General features: G+C 43.2%; 2 protein-coding genes across 4 annotated transcripts; one reads left to right on the forward strand and one right to left on the reverse strand.

Annotated features, from left to right (window-relative positions):
• Positions 1-9,592: 9,592 nt before the first annotated feature.
• LOC109740342 (uncharacterized) lies at positions 9,593-10,198 on the forward strand. Its single transcript, XM_020299385.1, has one exon. It carries the CDS (start codon positions 9,593-9,595, stop codon positions 10,196-10,198), a length of 606 nt encoding a protein of 201 aa, XP_020154974.1.
• Positions 10,199-10,994: 796 nt separating this feature from the next.
• On the reverse strand, positions 10,995-18,493 carry LOC109740357 (uncharacterized). Of its 3 annotated transcripts, XM_020299405.4 has the most exons (11): positions 18,094-18,493; positions 17,734-17,895; positions 17,419-17,550; positions 16,743-16,882; positions 15,976-16,086; positions 15,746-15,871; positions 14,889-15,041; positions 13,459-13,560; positions 11,730-11,900; positions 11,555-11,634; positions 10,995-11,343 (listed from the first exon to the last, which is right to left on the reverse strand). In XM_020299405.4, exons 1-11 carry the CDS (start codon positions 18,236-18,238, stop codon positions 11,280-11,282), a joined length of 1,386 nt encoding a protein of 461 aa, XP_020154994.1. In that variant the 5' UTR covers positions 18,239-18,493; the 3' UTR covers positions 10,995-11,279. The 3 variants fall into 3 exon arrangements, with proteins under 3 accessions (XP_020154994.1, XP_040243245.1, XP_020154995.1); XM_040387311.2 differs by lacking the exon at positions 15,746-15,871; XM_020299406.4 differs by lacking the exons at positions 15,746-15,871; positions 15,976-16,086 and having other exon boundaries at positions 18,094-18,492.
• Positions 18,494-18,803: the final 310 nt, after the last annotated feature.

The raw sequence follows: 18,803 nt of genomic DNA on the forward strand, positions 1-18,803 counted from the left end.
TGCAAAAGCAATAGTTGGCGAGACGACCATGTGACGACACGTTGATAGAGATCAAGATGATGGAGATCATGGTGTCATGCCGGTGACGATGGAGATCATGGCGGTACTTTGGAGATGGAGATCAAAGGCACAAGATGATGATGGCCATATCATGTCACATATTTTGATTGCATGTGATGTTTATCTTTTATGCATCTTATTTTGATTAGTACGTCGGTAGCATTATAAGATGACCCCTCACTAAATTTCAAGGTATAAGTGTTCTCCCTGAGTATGCACCGTTGCGACAGTTCGTCGTGCCGAGACACCACGTGATGATCGGGTGTGACAAGCTCTACGTTCACATACAACGGGTGCAAGCCAGTTTTTTGCACACGCAGAATACTGGGGTTAAACTTGATGAGCCTAGCATATGCAGGTATGGCCTCGGAACACTGAGACCGAAAGGTCGAACGTGAATCATATAGTAGATATGATCAACATAGTGATGTTCACCATTGAAAACTACTCCATCTCACGTGATGATCGGACATGGTTTAGTTGATATGGATCATGTGATCATTTAGATGACTCGAGGGATGTCTATCTAAGTGGGAGTTCTTAAGTAATATGATTAATTGAACTTAAATTTATCATGAACTTAGTCCTGATAGTATTTGCATATCTATGTTGTAGATCAATAGCTCGCGTATAGCTTCCCCGTTGTATTTATGATATGTTCCTAGAGAAAACTAAGTTGAAAGATGATAGTAGCAATGATGCAGACGAGGTCCGTGATCTGAGGATTATCCACATTGCTGCACAGAAGAATTACGTCCTTGATACACCGCTAGGTGATAGAACTATTGCAGGAGCAGATGCAGACGTTATGAACGTTTGACCAGCTCGGTATGATGACTACTTGATAGTTTAGTGCACCATGCTTTACGGCTTAGAACCGGGACTTCAAAAATGTTTTGAAACGCCACAGAGCATATGAGATGTTCCAAGAGTTGAAATTGGTATTTTAGACTCATGCCCGAGTCGAGAGGTATGAGACCTCTGACAAGTATTGCGCCTACAAGATGGAGGAGAATAGCTCAACCAGTGAGCATGTGCTCAGAATGTCCGAGTACTACAATCGCTTGAATCAACTGGGAGTTAATCTTCCAGATAAGATAGTGATTGACAGAGTTCTCTAGTCACTATCACCAAGTTACTGGAACTTCGTGATGAACTATAATATGCAAGGGATGACGAAAACGATTCCCCGAGCTCTTCGCGATGCTGAAATCGGCGAAGGTAGAAATCAAGAAAAGCATCAAGTGTTGATGGTTGACAAGACCACTAGTTTCAAGTAAAAGGGCAAGGGAAAGAAAGGGAACTTCAAGAAGAATGACAAGCAAGTTGCCACTCCCATGAAGAAGCCCAAAGCTAGACCCAAGCCTGAAACTGAGTGCTTCTATTGCAAAGGAAATGGTCACTGGAAGCGGAACTGCCCCAAATACTTGGCGGATAAGAAGGATGGCAAAGTGAACAAAAGTATATATGATATACATGTTATTGATGTGTACTTTACTAGTATTCATAGTAGCCCCTGAGTATTTGATACTGGTTCAGTTGCTATGATTAATAACTTGAAACGGGAGTTACAAAATGAACAGAGACTAGTTGAGGGCAAGGTGACGATGTGTGCTGGAAGTGACTCCATGGTTGATAAGATCACCATCGCACACTCCCTTTACCTTCGGGATTAGTGTTGAACCTAAAATAAATGTTATTTGGTGTTTGCGTTGAGCATAATATGATTGGATCATGTTTATTGCAATACGGTTATTCAATTAAGTCAAAGAATAATTGTTATTCTGTTTACATGAATAAAACCTTCTGTGGTCATACACCCAAGGTGAATGGTTTATTGAATCTCGATCGTAGTGATACATATATTCATAAACTTAATGCCAAAAGATGCAAAGTTGATAATGATAGTGCAACATATTTGTGGCACTGCCGTTTAGGTCATATTGGTGTAAAGCCCGTGAAGGAACTCCATGCTGATGGGCTTTTGGAATCACTTGATTATGAATCACTTGATGCTTGCGAACCATGCCTCATGGGAAAGATGACTAAGACTCCGTTCTCCGGAACAATGGAGCGAGCCACTGAATTATTGGAAATAATACATACCGATGTATGCGGTCCGATGAGTGTTGAGACTCGCGGCGGGCATCATTATTTTTTGACCTTCACGGATGATTTGAGCAGATATGGGTATATCTACTTAATGAAACATAAGCCTGAAAATTTTGAAAAGTTCAAAGAATTTCAGAGTGAAGTAGAAAATCATCGTAACAAGAAAATAAAGTTTCTACGATCTGATCGCAGAGGCGAATATTTGAGTTACGAGTTTGGTCTTTATTTGAAACAATGTGGAATAGTTTAGCAACTCACGCCACCTGGAACACCACAGCGTAATGGTGTGTCCGAACATCGTAACCGCACTTTATTAGATATGGTGCGATCTATGATGTCTCTTACCGATTTACCACTATCATTTTTGGGTTATGCATTAGAGACAGCTGCATTCACGTTAAATAGGGCACCATCTAAATCTGTTGAGACGACACCGTATGAACTATGGTTTAGCAAGAAACCTAAGCTGTCATTTCTTAAAGTTTGGGGCTATGATGCTTATGTGAAAAAAGATTCAACCTGATAAGCTCGAACCCAAATCGAAGAAATGCGTCTTCATAGGATACCCAAAGGAAACTGTTGGGTACACCTTCTATCACAGATCTGAAGGCAAGATATTCGTTGCTAAGAATGGATCCTTTCTAGAGAAGAAGTTTCTCTCGAAAGAAGTGAGTGGGAGGAATGTAGAACTTGATGAGGTAATTGTACCTTCTCCCGAATTGGAAGGTAGTACATCACAGAAATCAGTTCCAGTGATTCCTACACCAGTTAGTGAGGAAGCTAAGGATGATGATCATGAAACTTCAGATCAAGTTACTACCGAACCTCGTAGGTCAACCAGAGTATGGTCCACACCAGAGTGGTACGGTAATCCTTTCTGGAAGTCATGTTACTAGACCATGACGAACCTACGAACTATGAGGAAGCGATGATGAGCCCAGGTTCCGCGAAATGGCTTAAGGCCATGAAATCTGAGATGGGATCCATGTATGAGAACAAAGTATGGACTTTGATTGACTTGCTCGATGATCGGCGAGCCATTGAGAATAAATGGATCTTCAAGAGGAAGACGGACGCTGATAGTAGTGTTACTATCTACAAAGCTCGAATTGTCGCAAAAAGTTTTCGACAAGTTCAAGGTGTTGACTACGATAAGATTTACTCACTCGTAGCGATGCTTAAGTCTGTCCGAATCATGTTAGCAATTGCCACATTTTATGAAATCTGGCAAATGGATGTCAAAACTGTATTCCTTAATGGATTTCTTAAAGAAGAGTTGTATATGATGCAACAAGAAGGTTTTGTCAATCCTAAATGTGCTAACAAAGTGTGCAAGCTCCGGCGATACATCTATGGACTGGTGCAAGCATCTCGGAGTTGGAATATACGCTTTGATAAAGTGATCAAAGCATATGGTTTTATACAGACTTTTGGTGAAGCCTGTATTTACAAGAAAGTGAGTGGGAGCACTAGAACCTTTCTGATAAATATATGTGAATGACATATTGTTGATCGGAAATGATGTAGAATTTTCTTGAAAGCATAAATGAGTGTTTGAAAGGATTTTTTCAAAGAAATACCTCAGTAAAGCTACTTACATATTAGGTATCAAGATCTATAAAGATAGATCAAGACGCTTGATAAGACTTTCAATGATTACATACCTTGATAAGATTTTGAAGAAGTTCAAAATGGATCAGTCAAAGAAGGAGTTCTTGCCTGAGTTGTAAGGTGTGAAGTTGAGTAAAGACTCAAAACCGGACCACGGCAGAAAATAGAAAGAGAATGAAAAGTCATTCCCTATGCCTCAGTCATAGGTTCTATAAAGTATGCTATGTTGTGTACCAGGCCTATTGTATACCTTAGCATGATTTTGGCAAGGGAGTACAATAGTGATCTAGGAGTAGATCACTGGACAGCGGTCAAAATTATCCTTAGAGGACTAAGAAAATATTTCTCACTTATGGAGGTGATAAAAGAGTTCGTCGTAAAGAGTTTGACACCAATCTGGATGACTCTGAGTCGCGATCTGGATACATATTGAAAGTAGGAGCAATTAGCTAGAGTAGCTCCGTGCAGAGCATTGTAGACATAGAAATTTGCAAAATACATAGGGATCTGAATGTGGCAGACCCGTAGCCTAAAACTTCTCTCACAAGCAAAACATGATCACACCTTATTACTCTTGGGTGTTAATCATATAGCGATGTGAACTAGCTTATTGACTCTAGTAGAACCCTTTTGAGAATTGGTCACATGGCGATGTGAACTATGGGTAAAGATGTGAACTATTGGTGTTAAATCACACGGCGATGTGAACTAGATTATCGACTCTAGTGCAAGTGGGAGACTAAAGGAAATATGCCCTAGAGGAAATAATAAAGTTATTATTTTATTTCCTTATATCATGATAAATGTTTATCATTCATGCTAGAATTGTATTAACCGGAAACTTGATACATGTGTGAATACATAGACAAAACAAAGAGTCCCTAGTATGCCTCTACTAGACTAGCTCGTTAATCAAAGATGGTTAAGTTTCCTGACCATAGACATGTGTTTTCATCTGATGAACGGGGTCACATCATTAGAGAATGGTGTGATGGACAAGACCCACCCGTTAGCTTAGCATTATGATCGTTGAGTTTTATTGCTATTGCTTTCTCCATGACTTATACATGTTCCTCTCACTATGAGATTATGCAACTCCTGAATACCGGAGGAACACCTTGTGTGCTATCAAACGTCACAACGTAACTGGGTGATTATAAAGATGCTCTACAGGTGTCTCCAAAGGTGTTTGTTGGGTTGGCATAGATCGAGATTAGGATTTGTCACTCCGTGTATCGGAGAGGTATCTCTGGGCCCTCTCGGTAATGCACATCACTATAAGCCTTGCAAGCAATGTGACTAATGAGTTAGTTGCGGGATGATGCATTACGGAACGAGTAAAGAGACTTGCCGGTAACGAGATTAAACTAGGTATGATGATACCGACGATCCAATCTCGGGTAAGTAACATACTGATGACAAAGGGAATGACGTATGTTGTTATGCGGTTTGACCGATAAAGATCTTCGTAGAATATGTAGGAGCCAATATGAGCATCCAGGTTCCGCTATTGGTTATTGGCCGGAGATGTGTCTCGGTCATGTCTACATAGTTCTCGAACCCGTAGGGTCCGCACGCTTAACGTTCGATGACGATGTGTATTATGAGTTATGTGATTTGTTGACCGAAGTTTGTTCGGAGTCCCGGATGAGATCACGAACATGACGAGGAGTCTCAAAATGATCGAGAGGTAAAGATTCATATATAGGATGATGGTATTTGGACACCGGAAGTGTTCGGGGTGATACCGGGTCACCGGAAGGGGTTCCGGGCAACCCCCGGCAAAGATATGGGCTTAATGGGCCAAGTAAGGGAACACACCAGCCCCTTGTGGGCTGGTGCGCCCCCTATAGGGCCAGCCACGTGGGGAGAAAGGAAAAGGAGAGGAGGAAAAGGAAAGTATGAAGTAGGGCTCCTACTTCCTTCCTCTCCCCCCTCCTTCCTTTCCCCCTTGTCCAAATATGGTAGGGGGGTGGTCGAATTGGACTAGGGGCCCAAGTAGGATTCCTCCTAGTTGGGCGCGTCCTAGGCTGCCTCCCTCCCTCTCCCTCCTTTATATATGTGGGGAGGGCACCCCTAGAACACACATCAATTGTTCCTAGCCGTGTGCGGCGCCCCCCTCCACAGTTAACACCTCGGTCATATCGCCGTGGTGCTTAGGCGAAGCCCTGCGCCGGTAATTTCATCATCACCGTCGCCACGCCGTCGTGCTGACGAAACTCTCCCTCGTCCTCAACTGGATCAAGAGCTCGAGGGACGTCATCGTGCTGAACGTGTGCTGAACACGGAGGTGCCGTACGTTCGGTACTTGGATCGGTTCGATCGTGAAGACGTTCGATTACATCAACCGCGTTACTAAACGCTTCCGCTTTCGGTCTACGAGGGTACGTGGACACACTCTCCCCGCTCGTTGCTATGCTTCTCCAAGATAGATCTTGCGTGATCATAGGATTTTTTTTTGAAATACTACGTTCCCCAACAGTCCATCCACCTCTAGAGTAGCTAGCTCATACAGACTGTCAAAGAGGGAGGAGTGCCGAAAGAGGCGCAAGAGTTCCATGAACTGCTTTAGGGTAGTCGGTCGAAGTGCGATTTGGATGTCGTGAAGCCAAGCACGCCCCTAGAAGCCCCTCACGGGTTGTGTAGTGCCGACAACGACACTTGGGGAAGAAGGCAAAGATCAAAGGAGCCCTCTTCGAGATGGACCTCCCCTCAATCCAATGATCAGCCCAAAACCGCCATAGGATGTCATCTTGTAATGACCACAATGTAGATGCGCGAAATATCTGTCCGGCTTCGGGGCTGAAAGGGGTGGTTCGAGAATGACAGGGGAAGGAGTAGAGATGCTTTTACATAGGACTGCCTACCACCATAGGAAACTAGTTTTTCTAGCGGTGGGGTACCTTATGGTGAAACATCCACCGTTGGTGTGGTTTTGGAGATTCGTGTATTTGTTTCGCGTATAAGAAGCATGAATGAAATACATAGGGATATGTGTGGGCCTTCTGCATGCTTTTGTCAACTTTTGTGAGGAGAGGGAAAGAGAAGGTGTGGAGAGAAGAACGGTTGCATGCATGTTAAATATTGTCCCTCTCCACATCAAAAGATTTCTATTTAATTTCATTGCAAAATTGTAAATGATAGATATCTTTTGAATTGAAACTCTATTTCTAATATTTTATATATACTTTTGAATTCGTACCGAGAAGATATTCAAAACAAGATCAATCATAGATACATTTGAACTAGTTTTAACTTTGCTAATTTGAAAAAAAGGGGATTTCACTCATCTAAAAAACATTATTTCACTCATTTTGGAAAACCACTCATTCAAAAAAAAATGATTTCATTCGTTCCAAAAGATTTCACGCAGTTACGAAAATAAAAATTTCACTAATTTGTAAAAACAGATTTCCCTCATTTCAATAAGCTGATTTCACTTCATTCCAAAATATAATTTCCCTCATTCAGAAAACTTATTTTACTCATTTTAAAAACCATATTCAGTCATTTTGAAAGACTGATTGTAGTTTTTTTGAACCAATGACTTCTTTCAATTAAAAAATCACCCATTTTGAATAACATATTACAAGTCATGTTCCACATCTTCACACGCTGATACACACATAGATGAATTGAAGTGGAATCTGTTTCACATGTTGAAAAAAATATGTTTCGCATTTTTTAAATAATCAGTTTCACATATTAAAAAAATGGGTTTCACTTATTTCGGAAAAAATGAACACAAATTTCAATCATTTTACTCAATTTCATAAAAAAGGACACATGTTTCAGTTGTTTTACCATTTTAAGATTTCACTCATATCAAGGAAACACTGAATTAAAATGATGTCAATTTTTTTAAAACCGATTCCATCCATTTCAAAACACCGATTTCACTCATTCAAAAAAAATGAATTTCACTCATTTAAAAAACCTACTCACTCACTTAAAAAAATGATTTCACCCATGTCAAATACTGTAACAACTTTCACTGAAATAATATGCACGAATCTAATGCACGTATATGATGGATTTCTCACCGGTAGGTACCAGCACCGTTAGAAAGGTGTTTGCGTAGAATGGCATGGACGGGCTCTGCACGCGGTTAGGCAGTAGGCCTACCAACCGGGCAAGATAGCCGAACGTCGCCGTCTGGCTACGAGAACGACACGCAGAGCATCCGCATGCACCGCAGGGCGCGGCGCATCCGTGCAATGCAAGCGAACGCGCAGCCGGCAGCCTACCCTGTAGCGCGTGCAGATCGTAGGCGCGGGAGCGGCGACACTGTAGGTGGTGGACTCGGCAGTGCATGCAGCGCCTGCGTGCGTCCGAGCCTGTGGTTGGTCGCCTGTGCGCGTGTCCCCGGCGCTGTCCTATCGCTCGCTCGCGCCGGTCCAAATCAGCAAATCGCTACCTGTTCACGGTTGTCCGCTCCGGACGCACTGCCGCCGCTCTCGCCCGGGCTCCGTCGGGTTGCCCGGATAGGCATCTAGCCACCCTGGTCACTCTCACCGGTGAGGGCAAAGGCGGGCCTCCCTTCTCGTCGCGCATGGGCATGGATGACGCAGGTTGATCCACTTCACATGATTTGACGATTCACATCTCCATCATGCCAGGTTTGCAATGTCGTCGTCTTTTAAGTACACGGGCATGGATTGCGCTTTTGAAAAAACGTCCTCGGCCTGGCCCGCCTGCACGGGTCAGGCTTGGGAAATGATTTGGTCAATGCAAGCTGATAGAAAGGGGGTTAATAAACAAACCTGGGTCAGCTGGAAGGAAGGAAAGCTGGCACCTCACATTGCATGCATGCGTGCACGCGGTTTGTCACGTCATGTGAGGGCAAATTTGACAATTTTAATCTGAAATCATTTCACAAAATGAACCGTTCCAAAAAAACTCAGCTTACCTTTTTGAGTGGTGCCCGACATGAAGGCGCCACACTACATTGTGCAGCGCCTGTCCGTCTAGCCAGCGTCGCACCCGTGTGATCCAAAAATTACTAAGACAGTGTAGCGCCTCGCTTCTAGGCGTTGCACAAGTGGTTGCACTACAAAATGAAGCAACCACTAGTGCAACGCCTAGAAGCTATAGTGTGGCGCCTAGCTCTTAGGCGTTGCACATTGACTTAGTAATTTTTAGACAGTCCGGGGTGCGACACTGGCCAGGCGTGCGGCGCCTATCAGTCTGGCGTTGCACAGTGTAATGTGGCGCCTTCGTGTCGGTCGCCACTCAAAAAGGTCAGCTGAGTGACTTTTTTTTAGAAGCAGTTCATTTTGTGAAATGATTTCATCTACAGGTTAAAATTGACAAATTTGCCTCATGTGAGTGCACGAATGACATGACACTGCCTGACGTGGAGGTCCTCGGTGCGAGCGTGAGGAGCCTAGGGCATCTCCAAGGCCAACCCCGCAAACCGCCCTCCGGACCGCGGAAGTCATCTAACACGGGACTGTATCGATCCGCGACGCAGTCCGGACATACTTTCTCCCGCAAATCCAAGATAAATGTGGGAGCTTTGCGGAAGTCCGGACAGCGGACACGTAGGACTCCGACACCCTTGATCCACCGAAAACCATTTCCGGACCCCGTCGCCACTCCACCACGCCACACCTCTGCCGGAACTCTACATCTCCGTCACCTCTAACGTTCCAGCCCGGCTCCACCTCGCTTCTACTTCGTCGCCGTTCAACCCTTGTCCTCTGACCGCCTCACCAGGTACCATCCGCTACTACTATACTCACTATGCCCAGCAACTGTTCGATGAATTGCGGGAGCTAAAAATAGTTTTCCCTTCTTCTTTCTAACAATGGATTCCGATTTGGAGTACATATACGAGCACTATGTTGAATCGTCTGACGGCTCGTCCGACAAGGAGTACTCGGATGAGACAGCGATGATGCGGGCGGTCCTTGAAGACGTGGAGCGTGCGGAGAAGCATGTTCTCAATTTCAAGGGCGCGATCAAGGGTCATCGAGTGCTTAACCGCAACAGGGCGCGCGGCCATTTGATACTGATGGCCAACTACTTTGCCCCGAATGCACTCTTCACTGACCATTTTTGCCGGCGTTTTCAGATGCGCAAGATTGTCTACGGTCGTTTGTACCATGGCGTCCAGTCTTATGATGACTACTTTGTCTTGAAGAAGGACGTCGTGGGAACAATTGGCTTCTCTGGTTACCATAAGTGCACGGCCACATTACGAATGCTTGCATATGGCACGGTCGCTGATTCGTGGGACGAGTACCTACGAATGTCTGAGAGCACATGCGGAGCTGCCATGGTCAGGTTTGCAACTCCCTTGGCCGAGGTGTTCGGACCTCAATACCCGAGAAAACCAACCGTGACAGACACCGAGAGGCTCTTGGCAATCTTAGAAGCAAGAGGGTGGCCAGTTTTGCTTGGATCTCTTTGACTGCATGAATTGGAAATGGAAGAACTGCCCGAAGGCTTTACAAGGGCAATATCAGGGTCACGTTAAGAAGCCCACCATTATTCTTGAAGCATGATCTTTGGATTTGGCACACTTTCTTTGGCATGCCCGGGTCTCACAATGACATCTATGTGTTGTGAAGATCACCGTTGTTCGCGAGGCTGACTGAAGGAAAAACTCCTCTTGCCACTATACTGTCAATGGACACGAGTACAACATAGGCTCTATCTGGTTGACGGCGGGCTACCTTTGTTAGCACCATCTCTAACCTAGTTGGCTAGAAAAAATCCCACTTTACCGAAAGACAAGCAGCAGCTAGAAAGATGTTGAGAGGGCATTTGGAGTTCTACAGGCCCATTTTGCAGTTGTTTATGAACCTGCTAAATAATGGGATCCAAAGACCTCGTGGGAGGTGATGACATGTTGTGTGATCATGCACAACATGATCATCGAGAATGAGGGTGAGGATGTTGTCGCAGCTCTAGAATTTACGAACAAGGGTGGCGAAGGAGCGGCAGGGGTGGTGCGCGACCAGATCTGGCGCGGCGAGCGACAACAGCAGTGCTACAAGCGAATCAGGGGCAACAGCGGTTGTGCGGCGGGCGAAGAGAGGAGGAAGGGAAGCAAAGGTGAAGGCAGTTGAACAATTGGCGCGCAGCCGCCGATTTTACATCTCCAATAGGTGGAGATGCAAATTTGCATCTCTAGGTGTTGTATTTTACATCTCCTGGAGGTGGAGATGTATTTTTTTTCATCTACATCATCTGTTGAAGCAGAGTTTTTAAGCCTCAGAGATGCAAAAGTTAGTTTTTTTGCATCTACATCATCTATTGGAGATGCTGTAAGTGCTGGCCATTTGACGAACCACATGCACAAGGCTAACCAATGCCATCACAAACCTGACTAACAGAGTAATATCTATATATCATGCTAAACAGTGCCTATTGACAAAGCAGACTCATAACAAGGCTACGCACTGAGAATTCTACCTCTAACACTCGCAATATGCCACTACTATAGCATCTAAAACGGGTTGCACGACCTCCAGAGCCGACATGTTTCTCTAATCGGATGGTTTGAAGCTTTTCCTAGCGAAGTGGTCCTTTTTCATTGCCTCGACAGCCTCCCTGCAAATGTGAAAATTTTAGTGCCTGGTTTAATCTGGTTTGTAAATGTGAGTGAATAAGCATGAAACAAGATTGTCTCCATTTTCTTCCCCACATAGATTTAGGTAAAATAAATAAATTTACAGGTTACAAGTCATGGGCACAAACATTTTCCATTTAAGAAATCATCGAAGATATTATGAAAATATACTGTGTATATAAGATACGTTACCGTAATGCTTTCTCCATCTCGGCATTTCCAGGGTCCAGCTTCAGTCCAGCCATGAAAACATCACATGCTTCTTTATACTCCTATCGATAAATGAAGGCAGATTACATATGAAAGATGCCATATGAAGAAATGCAAAGTGAAAAAAAAGAGTATAATCTGAATTTATTTATTTGACCTTGAGAAACATGAGAGCAACTCCCTTCCTGTAGTAGCCTTTCAACCATTCAGGGCGCAATTCAATGCACGTATTAGCATCAAGCAAAGCCATATCTACTTCAGTCATTTGCATGTGGCACAGGCTCCTATTCGAATACAGTGTTGCATCAGTCGGGTCCAACTCAATTGCCTGCACCATAACAGACAATTTAAGTAGGGAGAGACATATTACTATCAATCAATTTTTTATCACAAACAAGTAAAGTTGCATATATCTATTGTGAAGGGTTGACAATGTATGCGAGACAACAGCCTCATTTACTCGGCTAGCAAGACAACGCATGTTCTATGTCTACCAGCAATACATACAAGTCTGGCGACACTTGATGATGGTTATAAACTGAAACCTGAGAACCAGGGTTTCTCAAACCATTACGGGCATCTTCTAGAGGGCTGCTGAAGGTGACTTAAATTTTCAATAGTTACCAACAGTTAATGGTTGACGAAGGTTTCCAAACAGCACAAATACACAGTACATGTCGAAATTGGCTAGAAAAACCCTGAGTATAGTGGAACCAACTATGATAAAATCCCACGTCTTAGTTTGCCCTCTGCCCACAAAGGACCAAGTACTTGAGTAGAAAGTATTCATTTGATTAAATGTTTCGTTATATTCTTTAATTATTTCCACTCCTCAGGCCACAGGAGAAGACCCAAATGACCTTCTCTTCCTCCTTATCCTATCATCTTCCTCCACTCTGATGCAAGCCAGCACCAGACCTCAACCTGAGTTGCTTCGAGTGCCGCCCCTGACATAGGTCTCAAGCAGCAGCGAGTACATCTCAGAGTGGATGTTCCCAATGGCGATCTGTAAGCCTCGGCCACAAAGACGCCAGACTTGAACCTTGAGTGAGACTCTTGAGCACAATGCTGTCGGAGAGAGGGAACAAAACGAGCACACCTGGGCACAGAACGCAGGGCCCTGGTGGCACGCGTCAGAGGAGCCCTTGAGCACAGAGGGACAGCATACTGGGAGATGAGCGACGAGCTCGAGGTGGTGGCGGTGAGAGGAGGAACCTGTGAAGAGGTTGAGCATCCCCCATGCCACTCAAGTACAGCCGTAGGCAGCAGAGGCACAGCAGACCGTGCCAGACACAGAGCCATACAGTGGAGAAGGGTAGGGGCGGTTTGACCTTTTGGCATCGGTTTTGAGAGCCCATTTAACTCATATTCTTGCTAGAGCATTTTATCAGCGCCAAAGCACCATGCGTCATTTGGGATACTGCCAAGCACTTGGAGAATATATCATTCCAGGCAAAGGGCAAACTAAGACGAGGCACTTTATCAAATCTCCTAATTAAGTACATTATTACCTAAGAACTGTGTTAATCCATGGATAGTCTGTCTACAGTGTTAAAATGCAAAATATAGTACAACACAAACAGAAACTCAAATTCTGTATCGCAACAGCAAAAGGTTTCCCTTTAATCGTTCCATGCATATGAATCTTGCAAAATTTGCATCCAAATAAACGTTTTTTGTTGTTTTTCTCCCTATCTAAATAGGTATTGTTATGTCCGCAACAGCAGTAATAGAAAGAAGAATCAAAGGATAAATGATAGACTAAAGAAACATACTACACAGAAAGGTAGAATATGCCTGACATCACCAATACAGTTGCTCACATTACTGCTGGTGTTGATCAAGCATTAGAGTAGCATTACATGATTCCTCACATTAGTACTAACCTCGGTGTAGAACATTGACGCGCCACGATAGTCCTTTCTCTTAACAGCTTCCTCACCGCATAATTTCAGCTGGATTTTGGTATTGCCATCATCTTCCTCATCCTAAATCATGGAGAAAATTAAACACCGATTAGAATATAGACGTAAAATGTCCAATATCTACAGAGATGAAAGATAAGTTTTCATGTCGAGAAAGGTTAAAGTAATTTGATGAGACAATTTCATATAAAAATAAAAAAGATCAAACAAACAAATAAGTCTAGTTTCTAGTCACTAGGTCCTGTTGGTGCTTTAGATCACCTTCACTCCTTGAGGATGCGCTTTCTTGTTTCTGTCCTTTGCCCGCACTTAAGAGTGTCTACGCGCTATGCGACAACAAAAACGCCTAGCGCTCAATCGTGCTAGGAGTGCGCTTACTGCACCTAGGTGTGCTTAGGCAAGATGAGCACTAGGCAGTCGCAAAACGCATCACATCATAATATATAATGCAGTTCTGGCGTAAAAATATACATGAAGACCTTCTGTTGATAAGATCAGCATCCACCAGAGGTTGAGACTCAAAATTGCAAGTCACTCAGGTAACAACATATTTGGGTACATGCCAAGATTATAATGAACTAATATAAACCAAAGTGTCAAGATGGAATTTTAAGCAAAACCATTTCCCTTGCTTGACTTCATTGGCATTTCACATTGCACCCGTGCGACATTCCTTCTTTATTGTTTACTTGCACATGGTTTACTCACTCGGTTCCCTTTGGGTGTTTAAAATACATTTTTTTCCCTTGTCATACCTAGATCAATTATCCTTTCAGTCATTTTAAATCCTTGGAGACCATAAAACAAAAAGAAAGAACACTTAAACCCAACATTAACTTATTTCTTCTACTGGGACAATAAAGTAAAAGTCCCGGACATTCCTTTTCATTAAAGCAGTTTTCATACTGACAACAAATGTCAAATTCATTGAAATGTGTCTCTGAATTGATCTTTGGTTTGTGATCCACATAATAAAATAATTTAAAAGTGAAAAATGTGAGCATAGCACTAATATGAATGCTACTTTGCGAACTATCTTAAAGAATATGCCCTAGAGCAAAACACGGTTATCAAGAAATTCAAGCTGGTCCCACTCAAAAAAATAATAGAGCTAATCACTTCACGTTGCTGAAACATAGGGACAGTTAGGAATGCAAGCCTTAGGCTTTGAATCTTAATGAAATACAGAATTGTCAAGTACTCCCTCTGTAAACTAATATAAGAAGGGATCTAAAAGGTCTTATATTAGTTTACAGAGGTAGTACATAGGAATCAATTCATACCCTGGGCTTGGAGCGTAATACAGAATTATCAAGTACATAGAATTCAATTCATCCCCTGGGCTTGGAGCGTGATACAGAATTATCAAGTACATAGAATGCAATTCATACCCTGGGCTTGGAGTGTTTTGATTTGGCATTAGCAAGAATTCCATCAACAGTCCAGTTTGATATAGTTCGAATTGGAGAAGTTAAAGGAAATAGTAACTCCACATGCTTTCTTCTTCCACAGCTTGCTGCGATTTGTATTGGCATGGCACCACACTGTCAAGTAACAGATGGATGAAACATGAGCCACATGATTTAACAACAGAGGAGGTTATTATATAGCTACTAGAAGGGTTACTCGGACGAAATGTAGCTACTAAAAGAAGGAAAAAACTAATGTGGACCTAGTCAAGAATCTTGCCAGTATTCATTACACAAAAAATTTATATAATGCAATAAAGTATAATGGAACATGTCCCACACACTTAAAAATGTCAATTGAGGTACTGCTTCTAGAAGTGTCAGCGTGCGGCCAAATCACACATTCATTGAAAATTATTTGGAGCAAGTGCATATGAACTTCTAGTTCCTCATATTAGTACCCTTATGCTCTACCAAGCATAAAACAATTTCCTGAAGTAAATCAGATTAAAATTTCAAGAGTCGAGAGTTCACAAGGCACAATTTTAAATAAATGGCAAATGTGCAAATTTGCAATCTTACATTAATTGGTGGAAATGTGCAAAAGTTGCCCCAAGTTGTCAGATTATAATCTGAGAGGATTATCGTACATTTGATTTCATGCACATGCTGATCAAATTGCAAAGGCAGATTCTGTATTTAGAACATAAATAGGAAGATGGGTTCATGCTAGTTGCTGGACTGTGCCCAGTTCCCTAGATAATTTCATTTAAGGAAATTGTAAGCACTATGTGATACGAGCAAGTAGAAGAATGCAAAGCGAAAATAAAATAACTCACATGACTATTTGGGATATTAGGGTCTGCACCAGCCTTTAGCAAGTACTTAATGCAGTCAGTTAACCCGTAAGTAGTTACCACTACCAAGGCAGTATCAGGATTAGTAGAATTTACATCTGCACCTGCCTGTAGATATGGATTATATAAAACTAAAAGTTGTGGTCACTGCAGTTTTTAATTTTTCATGCAAATAGATATTCGCATAAGTATTATTTTTTCTATAGACAGACCTCGACAAGTAGTTTCACACACTTCAATGAAATAGACTCTGGTAGTCCTTCAGAAGTACCACTTAGAGCTGCAATCAATGGTGTACCTAAAACTTCTGAAACCTTGTTCGGCTACAAGAAAAGATCAGCTTGAGTGAGAAAAAATAACCGTAACATACTACAGAACACGCCACGTATTAAATTCTGGAATAAAAGATGTAAAAATATATAGAGGAAAATAACAACGTACAGATGTGGAACATGTTTCCACACTAATGAATCTCCTTTTTTTAGGAGGATTACAGAACTATTATAGGCTGACAATTTGCAGTACATTTTTTTATATAAATGGACAAGTCCTTGGTGCAAAGACGGTTTTTTCTTCTCAAGTTTCAACCATCTATGGCATAGTAACATACAAAATAACACATACATTGAGTGGCAAGCCAAATAAGAAACTGTACATGGTACACCAAGATATTTTTTAAAAGCAAAGGGGCAGGGGAGGCCCCCATGACAAAAAAATTTAACGAATATGAGTCCAAATTCACGTCCGTGAGGACGTGAACCCAAGTAGCTGGGTTGTACATCCACTCCCCTATGTTCACTTTTTATTGCACCAAGAGTTATCCTCATTCTCCATATTGATGGAGGTTCCTAAAGCTATAAGACAATTTGGCATTTGTATGTATCTGCTATGACATCTGCATGGTGCTATAACCAAACTGAAGATCACACAAAAAGCATTTGTATATTGTAACAAAAAAGTTGTGGAATTAAATTATTACATCTGCATGGTGCTCCAATAAGACTTTCATGACACTGGCCTTCCCATAGTAAGCAGCAATATGTAGTGGTGTCCCATGAAAATAAGCTATATCAACACTAGCTCCTCTAGATAGCAATAGTCTTGCTGCTTCGTGATGCCCTAGATAAAAGGCACAAAGAGAGACAATAAAATGTAACCATGAAAAGAAAAGAAAAACATTTCTGGACAAGAGAACATATCCTTAAGGATTTTGATCACTACCATTTCATGACTTAGCAAGAGGCCGAGCATGCATAAATTGTGATGGTTATTTGGAATACAAAATACTTAAAGTAGCAGAGGTAATTACCAGAACTGAACGCCATCTCAGCCGTGGGTCAAAAGGATATATAGTTAGCTAACACTTAACAGATTTTGACATCCCAAGACCAGCAAGAACTAGTAAAAAAAACAATCAAATCAATCTGTTTTCTCTTACGAACTTGTATGAACATTGAAACTACACTTTGGTAGATGTGCAAGAGTTCAACATCCAAGTGGAACAAAAATAAGAGCCACAAATGACCAAGTGACCTAAATGAAGAGTTCCAGACTGGCCAGTAACAATGGAAAATTTATCTTTCATCTTTACATCGCAACAAATTAATAAATGTAAAATCTACAGATGAAAAGCTAAGTATAAACAGAGAGGATACCAAATTTTGCAGCACAGTGAAGAGGAACAGAGCCTGCGTCGTCTTTCTTATTTGGATCTGCCCCATTGTCAAGAAGGTACCTAACAACAGCCATTTTTCCATCCAATGCAGCAGCAGCCAACGCAGTTACACCTACCAGCAAAATCAGAGAAAAGTAAACTTGTGCAATCATCGACATCCGTAAAGGCATGCGAAATCGAGATGAATTTAATGTGATATACATAAATGGAAAGACTTGAAGATGGGTAACATTGCAAAATTGAGCTAATCAGAACAGAAACTGAATCAATCTTAACGCAGAAAAGGTGCACATACCAATTTTGCTTCCAGCATTGATGTCAAAGCCGAGCTCCTCCACCAAGCACCTGCACACATCAACTTTTCCCAGGCGCGCGGCGGCCTGAAACGGCCCAACACCTTGGATGGACACATCGGCAAGCCACGCCTTCTCCTCCGCATCCTTGCCGCTCGCCAACTCTTCAACGCCAGCACCAAAAATCCGCGGGTCAGACACAGGCATATCGCTACATTACATATCGAAACAAGCACGCGCATGCGCAGACCCCATTCCCGCCAAAACCCTAGCAAATGCGACGCCGCATCGTGGGGAGAGGGCGCCGCGCGGCCGTGCACGGCGAGATTCTTGAGATGTGGGTGCGACGGGAGATTGCTCACCCCTGAGGCGGCGGAGGTCGCCCCCGGTGGCCGCGTCGAAGAAGGCCGTCTGCGGCGAGTCATTGCCGGGAAGACCGCCGTACGGAAGCGCGCGTCGAAGAGCGCTCTCGATGCCGAGCCTCATATCAAATCCCGAGCCGTTCATGGTCGCCGGCGGCCGGCGATGCTCTACTGTACTTGGGTCTTCGCCTCGAACCACCGGTGCGGCGGTGCCTCGAGCTCGACTGTTGCCTGTTGGGGTTTGGGGTTTTTTTTTGGGGGGGGTTTGGGGGTTTACCGCACCAGAAGAAACGCCGATGAAATATTGTTGTTTGGAACACGGTTCTGCGCCGAAGTCCCTGCTCTGGTTTTATTTTGTGTATGTACTCATTGACACATGGAACCAGTTTGCCATTGGCTCTGGTGTTTTTTTTTCTTATTCTTCTTCTTCCCCAAATCGCCTTGCCCGAGAAGGAGAGGAGGTGACGTGGGAGCTCAAAAGGGGTTGCGAAGCTCAGGAGCACACGAGTAATAAGCGAGAGAAGCGGTGGGTGGCCCACTCGGAATGTCGGGGGGAGCTTGGGAGGGGTACCCGAGCATGGGAGGCAATGTATTGGTGCACAGTGTCGGGGCGACAACGAAGCTCGTTCTACGACAAATTGAGGGGAATAGGGCTCAGGAGGAATGGTGGAGCTTGGGAGGCAACGGATCGTCTCCCGGTGTCAGGATAG

This window comes from Aegilops tauschii, chromosome 4, assembly GCF_002575655.3.
Source record: "Aegilops tauschii subsp. strangulata cultivar AL8/78 chromosome 4, Aet v6.0, whole genome shotgun sequence".
Taxonomy (NCBI): Eukaryota; Viridiplantae; Streptophyta; class Magnoliopsida; order Poales; family Poaceae; genus Aegilops; species Aegilops tauschii.